This window comes from Palaemon carinicauda, chromosome 37, assembly GCF_036898095.1.
Source record: "Palaemon carinicauda isolate YSFRI2023 chromosome 37, ASM3689809v2, whole genome shotgun sequence".
Taxonomy (NCBI): Eukaryota; Metazoa; Arthropoda; class Malacostraca; order Decapoda; family Palaemonidae; genus Palaemon; species Palaemon carinicauda.
Window position 1 is genome coordinate 15975172 of NC_090761.1, and position 12500 is coordinate 15987671.

The 12500-nt window shown below is 33.7% G+C and overlaps 1 protein-coding gene across 1 annotated transcript in view; it reads left to right on the forward strand.

The window, feature by feature from the left end:
- LOC137628993 (uncharacterized) overlaps positions 1-12500 on the forward strand; it is a 324656-nt gene that overhangs the window by 277283 nt on the left and 34873 nt on the right. Inside the window, exons 5-6 of the mRNA XM_068360246.1 lie at positions 3533-3622; positions 7100-7191. Of these exons, the coding sequence (XP_068216347.1) occupies positions 3533-3622; positions 7100-7191 (182 nt within the window). The remainder of the gene's footprint in view (positions 1-3532; positions 3623-7099; positions 7192-12500) is intronic.

A 12500-nucleotide genomic window follows, 5' to 3' on the forward strand; every position in this document is an offset into this window, starting at 1 on the left:
AATTAATTTTTTAATTGGAATTTTTGGAATTATCATTCAGGTATTGTTGCAAGATTTTTTCAGTCGTAAATCCTTTGCATAATCATAAATCTTCTATCCTAACGAGATGTAAACAGATTCTTGATCATTATCCTGACTCTATTGTTTTCATTTCATATGTCCTTGCTGGGTTATTGTACCAGACCATAACTTAGTTGTTGGATATATATATATATATAAATATATATATATATATATATATATATATATATATATATATATATATATATATATATGTGTGTGTGTGTGTGTGTATGGTGTGTGTTTGTTTGTTTGTGTGGATTTTCTAGCATTTCACCATATATATATATATATATATATATATATATATATATATATATATATATATATATGGGTGTGTGTGTGTGTGTGTGCATATATGTATATATATACATATTTATATATTCCCCTTAACCTTTTCAAAAAAGAAAATAGAAGTCACAACAAGGACTTCTTCTGGATTAATAGGATGCCAGAGAACTCCGACACCAAGAGGAGATGCTCAGATGCCTTTCTTTGGGACTGGAAGGCAAAGGGTTTTAACTTGTATTGTGTCTGCATTCGTCTAGAGTTGGAATTCTTGGGCAAAAGAATAAACAGCAGATAACTGGGTGGAATAAAAATAAAAACTCGATAAAACTTGCAAAGAAAGCAAATGAAATCCCATTCTTGTTGTAATTTCATAACATTCAAATGACTGCATGATTTATCATTAAATTTAAAGAGCAATTAATGTGAATAGTTTCTTTACAAGTATAATACACCATAAAAAAAGTTAACAACTGGCAGACATATATCTATTTCATACGTAAATTTTGTAAGAAACGTGTTTCATTTCAAACTCGGAAACGTGTTTCATTTCCATCTCGTACAGTTTGGATAAGAAAACAAAAAAACACGTTTCATAAGTGCGTAGATTGCTGTGCCACAAAGAACTTTAAATTCTGGAGAATACAACATTAGAATTATCAATTGTGTATTGAAACGTAATTTTCTTTATTCAGTCCATTTCGTGTGATTCTACTATAATTCTATTGTAATGTGATTATCCGCCGTAGATTTTAGCTTAGAACTGAATCCTGGAAATATATAATCGCTATCCAAACAACTTATGCATTATACGTTATAACTTGACTTTACATGAAGACGTTCCGGTAAATAAGACAATATTTTTTCATTTCTCTCGGAACGTCAAATGACTTATAATCAATCTGATTATTATCCATTTTACTATATATATATATATATATATATATATATATATATATATATATATATATATAAATAAATATATAAATATATAAATATATAAATATATATATATATAAATATGTAAATATATAAATATATAAATATATAAATATATAAATATATATATATATATATATATATATATATATATATATATATACTGTGTATATATATATATGTATATATATACTGTGTATATATACATATATATGTATATATATACTGATATATATATATATATATATATATATATATATATATATATATATGTATATATATACTGATATATATATATATATATATATATATATATATATATATATATATATATATATATATATAATATAATATATATATATATATATATATATATATATATATATATATATTTCTATGCTTATATCTGTTTTTGAGTGGAGATACCTTAACCTGGTGAAAGGATTTGTGTATCGCTATACTAGTCAGAAACACCCATTCTGGATTGGTTTGCTGTGAGCCATTAGACAAGTCTCCTACCATCACCAATCCGCAGTGGCCAGCATGGTGTTGAAAATATCCAACCCTCGATATTTGAATAAGTACATGTCTGAAGCCTTTGTCCTGCAGTGAACTAGAAATGGCTGCATTTGTTTGTTTTTTGTGTGTGTATCTATCTATCTATCTATATATATATATATATATATATATATATATATATATATATTGTAATGAACTTAAGATTGATTATGTTCATCCAGGATTTTTTTTCAGACTGGCTCAGTGCCAAAATACCAGGTAAGAACCAGCAGCGACACAAAATTCAAAAAGAAAAAAAACTCTCAAAGAGGGATACAAAAAAAACACTGAATCAAACTTAACAATAAAATTTAATTAACAAAAGTAGTCTTAAATTACATAAAGTAGTCCTCGAAAAGCTTTCTTAGGAACTGGAAAAACACATACACTACTGTACAATAATAACTCTCGAACCGTCACACGCCTACCTAACTTATATACCTCAGTCGAAGAGAAAGAAAAGGTGTAGGAGGTAGAAAAATACACACTTTCCCTAGCATACGACAGTTAGAGATCCAGAGTGAAGTAAACCTTAAAACTAATTAATTTTACAATAATTATCAAAATACACCTTTAAATAATAATATATCCTAAATTGGCGATAATACTACTCTTTACAGGTCACGTAGGAATATCCGAAGAATGCTTGCATATGTTTTCAAAAACCGCACCAAATTCGTAATTAAAGATTATTATACCACATCACCAGCGATTGTCCTACTTCAGGATCACTAGGGGTGTTCTTGCACCAAGGGGATCACTAGGGCAACGTAAATTGTCTATATTTTTTTAAGCAGGCGAAGGAAGAACTTTACGGTTCGCTTACCGTTCTCCGTCACTAGAAGGCCTCCTCACGACTCCAGGAGGTCAAACACACGGCAACAGCCAGCAGCAGTGGCAGGCAGCAGCACAAAAGCAACATCAATGCTTATAAGGCTAAAATTCATTACCAGGAGCCTCTTAAAATCAACGGTAGCTGCAGGAGCAGGAACAAATATCGTCGGATAATCAAGCCGAGGGAAATGCTGTAAGACCTCCTCTATTGGGGAGCCGACACTCTCTGCCCCGCTGCCCAAAAACGCACTCTAAGTAAACGGAGAGAGAGAGCGAAAGCAAAACTACGTAATGGGGCAGTTCAACAAGCTAAGCACCGAAGACGGGCAGTCCGCTCCACAAAACATGAAAAGCAGAAAACAAAATATGGTTAATAAACACTATACAAATGAACACAAACAAAACCTTGGCCGGGGATAAAAGAATATTCCAAGAGAACTTTTCGTGACTTAATTAAAACAAATGACAAAAACCACGAACAAAATATTTAAAGTAATTATGGATTACAATATATATATATATATATATATATATATATACATATATATGTATGTATATATATATATATATATATATATATATATATATATATATATATAAATATAAAAGGATAAGTAGGGGATGGGAGAGCTTTTGGAAAACAAAATGAGCTTATGCAAAGTAAAATGCCACTTTCTCTAAAAAGAAAAGTATTTGATGAGATGGTCCTACCAGCCTTAACTTATGCATATACATATGATCAGTTTTTATCCAATTCCATATTCAGTCAGTGCAATACCTTCATTAACCTAAGATTACAACATCCAATGATTCATTATTTCACATTAACATATTTTATCTTTGCTCATAACAGGTATGACGGAAAAGCAGCCAAAGGAAGAGGCTGAGAAACCAGCAAGTAAGGAAGGGGCCGTTGATGAGAAATTGGAGAAGGAGAAGAAATGTAAGTTCTTGAATCTAGGAGATGTTTAGAATAGGATTAGAGTATTCAACCGTTTGGTTTTAGTAGTAGATTACGTTATTTATCTAAATATGATTCTCTCTCTCTCTCTCTCTCTCTCTCTCTCTCTCTCTCTCTCTCTCTCTCTCTCTCTCTCGTACGGGGTAGGGACGTTTCAGCGCCGCCGATTCAGCGCCGCCAGTTCAGCACCAGCCATTTCAGCGCCAGACGTTTCAGCGCCGTGGAAGTGTGAAATTTGTGTGTGCGTGTGTGTGTGTTTATAAACAAAAGAAGAGGTTTTGAACAAATATTTATTGATAAAAAATATTTATACTACTGTGTTTATAAACAATAGAAAAGGTTTTGAACAATTATTTATTGATAAAAAGTATTTATCCTACTGAATAGTTAAAATAGTCCAAAAAAGTTCCTATTGCGTCGGATAAGCTTACGCATCGCTTGTCGGTTAGGCAGCTGGGCAATAGCAGCTTGAGACATATTTTCCAGAACTTTACATTTAGATTTTAATTAAACAACGAATCACCGAGAACAATAAATAGCGGTTTGGAGAGAGAGAGAGAGAGAGAGAGAGAGAGAGAGAGAGAGAGAGAGAGAGAGAGAGAGAGAGATTTTAATTAAACAACGAATCACCGAGAACAATAAATAGCGGTTTGGAGAGAGAGAGAGAGAGAGAGAGAGAGAGAGAGAGAGAGAGAGAGAGAGAGAGATTTTAATTAAACAACGGAATCACCGAGATAAATAAATAGCGGTTTGGTACTGAAATTATACAAACTACTGTGTGAAGAGAGAGAGAGTTAAAATTTCTTCTGGCGCTGAGATGGCTGTCGCTAATTTTTTTTGGCGCTGAAATGACCAGGCGCTGAACTGGCGGCGCTGAATCGGCGGCGCTGAGCTGGCGGCGCTCAATAGTACCTAACCCCTCTCGTACACACATTATTTATATATATATATGTATATATATATATATATATATATATATATATATGATAAATTTCGCACATTTAAGCGTATTTTTCATATTTCAAATAAGCCATATACAGTATATTAATACATTAAAGAATATATCGATAAAATATGTTTATGCGTGTGCGTGTCATTTACAGTATATTCTTTCGTCATCATGTTTTCCTTTTTCATTTATTGATATGAGTGTTATTATTTTTTTTTTTTCGTTGCTTTTTAATATACCGACAAAGTGAGATGAATTTCTGCTGAGTCAAGGAAGATTAAATAGACCAAGTTTCCGTATTCAACGTTCTTTTATATATACCATTATCAAGATTTTTTTCATTTGCTTAGTTATCTTTTTTGTCTTTATTTTTGTTCTAAAGATTTATCGTTGTTATGAACACATTCACATTTGTCATTTTTCATTTCAATTAACACATCGTCATCGTCATCATCATCATCATCACCTCCTCGTATGTCTATTGACGCAAAGGGCCTAGGATACATTTTGCCGGTCGTCTCTACCTTGAGCTTTTAAATCAATACTTCTCGATCCATCATCTCCTACTTTATGCATCATAGTCCTCAGCCATGTAGGCCTGGGGCTTCCAACTCTTTTAGTGCTTTCTTGTGCCCAATCGAAAATTTGGTGAACTAATCTCTCTTGGGGAGTGCGAAGAGCATGGCCAAATCATCTCCATCTACCCCTCACCATGATCTCATCACAACTAGTTTTTATTATTTCACTCTACGTTCTGATATCTATCTGCAATAGAGAAAAAAAGAAATATAGATTAGTTCGTCTCATCCTCCTGGCATTATATGCTTTAATATTTTATTTATAAAGATAAAATAGTCGTTATAAAACACCGCATATCTATCATTTAATTTGATCGAGTGAAGTCAGTAAAGCCTTGGAATTGTGTGACTTGAGAGTGATGCTTTTCTTATCACTATTTTGCCGAAGTCGTCTCCCAAATGACTCGGAAAAACTAAATCCATTTGACGGGGCAAAAATTATGTCCCGTGTCATGCTTCGGCTGTTGCGCTTTTCTGGCGCTGAAAATCGAGTTTGTCTTTTCTATTGAAAAATTGGGAAATTTCCTCTCAGTCTTGTCGTCTTTTCAGGCTTCATTTATTCTTCTTTTTTCTTTTTATGTTTATTGTTAGTATTGCTAATGATTATATTATTATTGATTTTGATAGTATTATTATGGTTGTTGTCGTTGATTATATTGTTATTATTTATTATGATAGTATTATTATTGTTGTTATTGTTGATTATGTTATTATCAATATCATTATTATTATTTTTGCTGTTGTAGTTGATTATTATTATTATTATTATTATTACTATTATTATTATTATTAGTTAGAAAGAGTTCTCAAAGAAACCCGTTATTAGAATTTACGTGTAACGTTACTTTGTTCAAAATATTAACTGAACTCTCGGGATTCACTACAAATTTTTTGTTCTAGATGAATATTATTAAAGGTTGAATAATGATGGCAGTACGTATAATAATAAAAGTAGTAATTAATATTGAATATCTATAACACTTTACATGTTTCTAAAGAATTTATGACAATTGAACTAATTCTAATAGAAAGGATTAAGTGTAAAAAATTGAAACTGAACGCAATAACTAAGAAAATATAGTTTGGAAATGGGTATTCGCATGGCAGCAGATCGATCCCAGCCCGGGACTGAGTTTTAAGCTGTTTACTGGGGAGGCCACTGCTGTGGCGTGGCCCCACAGTGTGGGGCTCGGCTTGCCCGGGTGACGTTCTGGCGAGTATTTATTCTGGGGAAACTTTAATTAAGATGAACCTTTTCTTGTATGCTCACAAATATCAGAAGATTTTGCTCTCACATGAGGTCAATCATTTTCATGTGATTCAAGAAAAAACCCTGACATTTTATTCAGTCCGTTGTGTTTTAGATATCCCAGAATGTTCTTAGTAATCTGAAATTTCGTGGCCTGCCTGCAAACACGAAAGGTATGTTCTTTGGACCAGAAGTAAATGTGTTTACTGGTGCAAAATTGAAGTTTTGTGGGGGTTTTGACACGATTACTGTAATGCCGCCTTCAAGAAAGATGCAGAAAATGTCACCATAATGTGAATCCACATTCACTACATGAATATCCAGGAAGGAATACTCATGACAGGAAGCTAGATCTAGGACTCTGCCCTGGTAGCTCAAAGGCAATTGAAAAGAATCAACATTCTAACAGTTTCAGTTTGCCAATCTGTAACACCCCCCCCCGCCCCCTGCCCCCCGCCTCCCTCCTGGTCGAGAACCAGTACATTAGATAATACTGACATTTTAAATCCTTTTCTCGACGAAAGATGTTACAATGCTCAACCAAATATATGACATTTTAAATCCTTTTTCTCGTCAAAGATCTCCCTCGAATTTACTCAATTTCCTTACTCTCTTGAGAGTAATCTCCTCATATTACTCCTCCCTGATATCCCTATTCACATTCTTTCTTTCTCTCTTTACAGCTCCTCCACATCTGGAAGAGAATGAACCAGGTCGCCTCGAGGCAGGAGACCACTCGGTCGATAATGATCACATTGAACTCAAAAGACAACAGGTAATGTAGCTTTAGGCATTGTTTCTCAACGGTATTAACCCTAGGCGTTATTGAAAATAGATAAATGTTGCATGTGACGTCAAACGGCTTTGTTGTTGGTGTGTTTATTACATGAATTAATCGGGTGCGAGTGAAGTTTTTAGAGATGAAAAGAATTTTGACTCGACAATAATCTTCGGTTCTGGTTGTTAGTATCCTGGTTGCAAAGCACAGCAATCGACTAACTATATGGTACTTATTTCAGTGCTTAGATTTATCCAAATAAAAATGAATTTTAATAGTATATATATTTCTCATTCAAAATCAGTAAGTATGCTTCTCGAAATATTTTGTTTTTATATTGACAATATCTTTGCATTATTGTCGACTTATTATCTCGCATTAAAAGTACTGCTTGTATATATTTTGATGATATATATAATATACGTAGATAAACAAAATATGTATATTAGATCGTCATTGATAGTTGAAAGAGAAAATTCTATGGTTGAGCCAGGTTTCCTGCGAACACAAAAACTGCTGTATTATCTTGAGCGCCGGATTGGATACAGTCAAGAGTTCAAGGCCACTTATATTCACGTAATGATATTATACAATACATACAAGCGTAGCTAAATTCCATTCCATGATTGTGCAGAGACAAAGAACTACCCAAGTTTACGTAAATACGGTGTTTAGTGGGAACGAGACAGAGATGAGAAATATCCGATATTTCTCATCTCTACGTCGATCAATGGGAACGAGACAGAGATGAGAAATATCCGATATTTCTCATCTCTACGTCGATACAATGGGAACGAGACAGAGATGAGAAATATCCGATATTTCTCATCTCTACGTCGATCAATGGGAACGAGACAGAGATGAGAAATATCCGATATTTCTCATCTCTACGTCGATCAATGGGAACGAGACAGAGATGAGAAATATCCGATATTTCTCATCTCTACGTCGATCAATGGGAACGAGACAGAGATGAGAAATATCCGATATTTCTCATCTCTACGTCGATCAATGGGAACGAGACAGAGGTGAAAAATATCGATATTTCTCGTCTCTACGTCGAGACAGAGATGAGAAATATTCGATATTTCTCATCTCTGTCCAGCAATAATGTTGGGTGCGAAATATCAGTGCCAATTAGGTGAGCATTCACTTCCTAACTTTGTTTGAAAAGTTTAGGAGCACTCCTACCTTCATCAGCATAATTGTAATGTTAATCAAATACACATATGTTTTAATTAGTAGGGTCCTAGTTGTAAGGGAGAGCTTGGTGCATCGTTGAGGTGGTATGTTTTTATGTTCAGTAGTTGTTGTTATTATTATTATTATTATTATTATTATTATTATTATTATTATTATTATTATTATTATTATTATTATTAAGAGATTCTGTTTTAATTATTCATTACTCATCTAATGTTAATAATATTATTAACATTATTATTATTACTAGCTAAGCTACAACCCTAGTTGGAAAAGCAGAATTCTATAAGCCCTAGGGCTCCAACAGGGAAAAATAGCCCAATTAGGAAAGAAAATAAGGAAATAAATAAACTGGATGAAAAGTAATGAACAATTAAAATAGAATATTTCAAGAACGGTAACAACATTAAAACCGATCTTTCTTATATAAACTATAAAAAGAGACTCACGTCAGCGTGTTCAACATAAAAAACATTTTCTGCAAGTTTGGATATATAAATATATTGTAGAGGAGGGAGTGAGTACTCATGACAGGAAGCTGGGTCTAGAGGACTCTGTCCATAAAAAGGCAATAAAAAGTAAACACGCTGTCAGCTTCCTTTTGCCAATCTGTGACCCCAATTTCCACACTTCCCTGGTCGAGAACCACTGAGTATATCCATTTGCCATTATAAATACATTATAAGAACATTGAATTCACGTATTTTGGGTACCCACTCATCTTCCCTCCCTACACTTCTTAACTATCTTAACTATCGATTATTGAAATCTATGATTTTCTTGAAGCTATTGTAAAAAACGCAAAGATTAAAAAAAAAAAAATCGTTTGTCATTCATTATTTCTCGAGTGCGTATATTTTATGTATGAGGAAATGCTATTTCGACAGCAGCTTTTAAGAGACACGAACTGCTGCTTATTTGTGGGTATCCTTTTTGCATTGGTAAAATATTTCAATTCAAATGATAGTTTACCAGATTTGACCTCAATAGTTAAGTTTACTTTTATAGTTACTCACAACAAAGTTAAACATAACTGTTGGCCGGTAAAATCCTTTCATATTGGTAAAATATGTTTTCAAAGCAAATATGATATAGTTTACTAGATTTGAACTCAATAGTTATGTTTACTTTTATATTTACTCCCAACAAACTTCACACATTGCTGTTGGCCTGTGAAATCCTTTTTATATTGGTAAAATATAATTTTAAATCAAATATGCTTTATTTTACCAGATTTGATCTCAAAGGTCAAGTTTACTTTTATATTTACTCACAACTTACTTAACACAGCTGTTGGCCTTCGAAATCCTTTACATATTGGTAAAATATAATTGTATATTGAATATGATATAGTTTACTAGATTTGATCTTGAAAGTCAAGTTTACTTTTATATTTACTCAACAAAGTCGAACAAACAGGAGTTACTGTCCTGAGATACAATTTAAGAGCACATGAGGTCGCCACACAATCAGTGTTCAAAGATACACATCCTTCTTAGCTTGGCCATTAGCGAGGAAAATTGGTGAGCAATTTTTAGGGTTGCGACAAAATTCTAACCGTCTAGGGTGCATGAAGGTATGGTATGCTATCTGCAGATTTTTCTTGTTATCATTTGCAAAGGAAAGAAACTCCTCTTTTAACTCGGATATTTTGGGAAAATTTTTCAACTGACTCTCTCTCTCTCTCTCTCTCTCTCTCTCTCTCTCTCTCTCTCTCTCTCTCTCTCATCCTTTGAATCTAGCTTTTATCAATTACGGATCTTTGTACATGTTTCTATTTCTCGTTTCCCTTAGACCTTCCTCAAAAATAGATCTATTTTTTCTGCATGTTTTTCAGTTCTCTTCGCCTTCAAAACAAAATTCTCTCTCTCTCTCTCTCTCTCTCTCCCCTCTCTCTCTCTCTCTCTCTCTCTCTCTCTCTCTCTCTCTCTCTCTCTCTCTCTCATTTGCAATATTACGTTTGAGATAACTGTCACCTTTAATTCGTTCAGATTTGGAATCCAAAGTCTTTGGAATTGAAAAAGGGGATGAATACTTATGTTAGTCATATATTCTGTAACTGTAAACAGGTTGGCTACATATTTCTATATAATAATATTTAGCTTTTTCATTTTTAATTTCAGCTTGTATTTGAGTTTACTTTTTTTTATACTGTGTTTTATTATCGTCTCATTCATTTTGACGTTAGGTTTTCTTCCATAAAAGGGTCCTCATTGCGACTAATAATTATGATTGTAATATAGTAGTAATAAATGAAAAGTTCAGCGTCTGAAATCTCTAGCTATTGATCATAATTTAATTCCTCATTGCAATATCTCTTGTCGTCATGAAAGGTAAAGACGATGCTCTTTATTCTCCATCAGTTGATTTAGTCAGTCAGTGAACCATATTGATAAAAGTCATAATGGATGATGTTATGCAGATTAGTGAACCTTAAGATTTCCTCTGGTTTAATGTTTTAAAGGCCGCTCATGAATCGCAGAGGCAAGGGACAGTGACATTGCCCTATCAAGAAGGACAGTGCCCTAGAGACTGACCATATATACATATGATCAGCGCCCAAACCCCCTCTCCACTCAAGCTAGGACCAAGGAGGGCCAGGCAATGGCTGCTGATGACTCAGCAGATAGACCTATAGGCTCCCCCAAGCCCCCATCCTTAGTTCACAAGGATGGTGAGGTTGCAGCGACTATAGGAATTAACGAGTTGGAGCGGAACTCGAACCCCAGTGTGGTGATCACCAGGTAAAGACGTTACCAACAGGCCACCACTTATTTTGATGATGTCCTTATATATTGTTAGTTTCACAAATTTATAAATGTTTATGTTCTTGTATTTTTTTTTAAACTTGTACACAAGGTACTAAGTAGAAATGAAACGAGTTGAGGGATAAAACATTTTTTTTTTTTTTTTCATATCAAGAAAGAATTGTTCATTCCACTTAGGATACCTGAGAATTCTAGATAAATAAACCAATCATACCAGTTGCTGTCAAAACTCTTTCAGCTTCATTACTACAGCCGCAGATTATTTGTTTATGTTCATTTATGGGAAATTCGTTAACTAATTCAGCTGAATGAACTCAACTACTATATTTAGAGTATTTTATAAGAAAAATATCTTTTTCTAATTGCTATAAAACAGCTATCCAGTGGAATTTTATTGTCTGCTTTTCAGAGGTCGGAGAAAATGTGCAATGATTTTCCTTACAGCAGATGCCGAAATACTCACGGTTAGCGTGACCTCCACCCCAGCTGATTATTATTTTCTTGCGAGATGAAAGGCAATTTGTTTCTTACGTGTGGAGAATTATATATATGTGTGTGTATACACAACAACAGCCCATGTAGTCATTTCTAGTCCACGGCAGGGCAATGGCCTCAAACATGTCCTTTATTCATGTTGGGGGTTTGGCCAGTTTTCATCACCACGATGGCTACTGCTAATTGGTGGTGGGAGACATTAGTCTGAACGCTTACAGCAAACTAACCTAGTATGGGTGGGCCTGACTAATGCAGTTTTGCTGTTCATGGCGATACACAAACCCTTTCACCTTGTTAAGATATCCCCATTCATATATATATATATATATATATATATATATATATATATATATATATATATATTTATATATATATTGGTCATCATCTCCTCCTACGCCTATTGACGCAAAGGGCCTCGTTTAGATTTCGCCAGTTGTCTCCATCTTGAGCTTTTAAATCAATACTGCTCCATTTATCATCTCCTACTTCGCGCTTAATAGTCCTCAGCCATGTAGACCTGGGTGTTCCAATTCTTCTAGTAGCTTATGGAGCCCAACTGAACGTTTGGAGAACTAATCTTTCTTGGGGAGTGCGAAGAGCATGGCCAAATCATATACCATCTACCCCTCATCATTATATCATCCACATATGGCACTCGAGTAATCTCTCATATAGTTTCATTTCTAATCCTGCCCTGCCATTTGTATATATATATATATATATATATATATATATATATATATATATATATATATATGGATAAATATCAACACAACATCGTGTTCAAATAGAAATAAATTTCTACCTCATACTTGGGATCGAACGCTAGCCCCTTCTAAT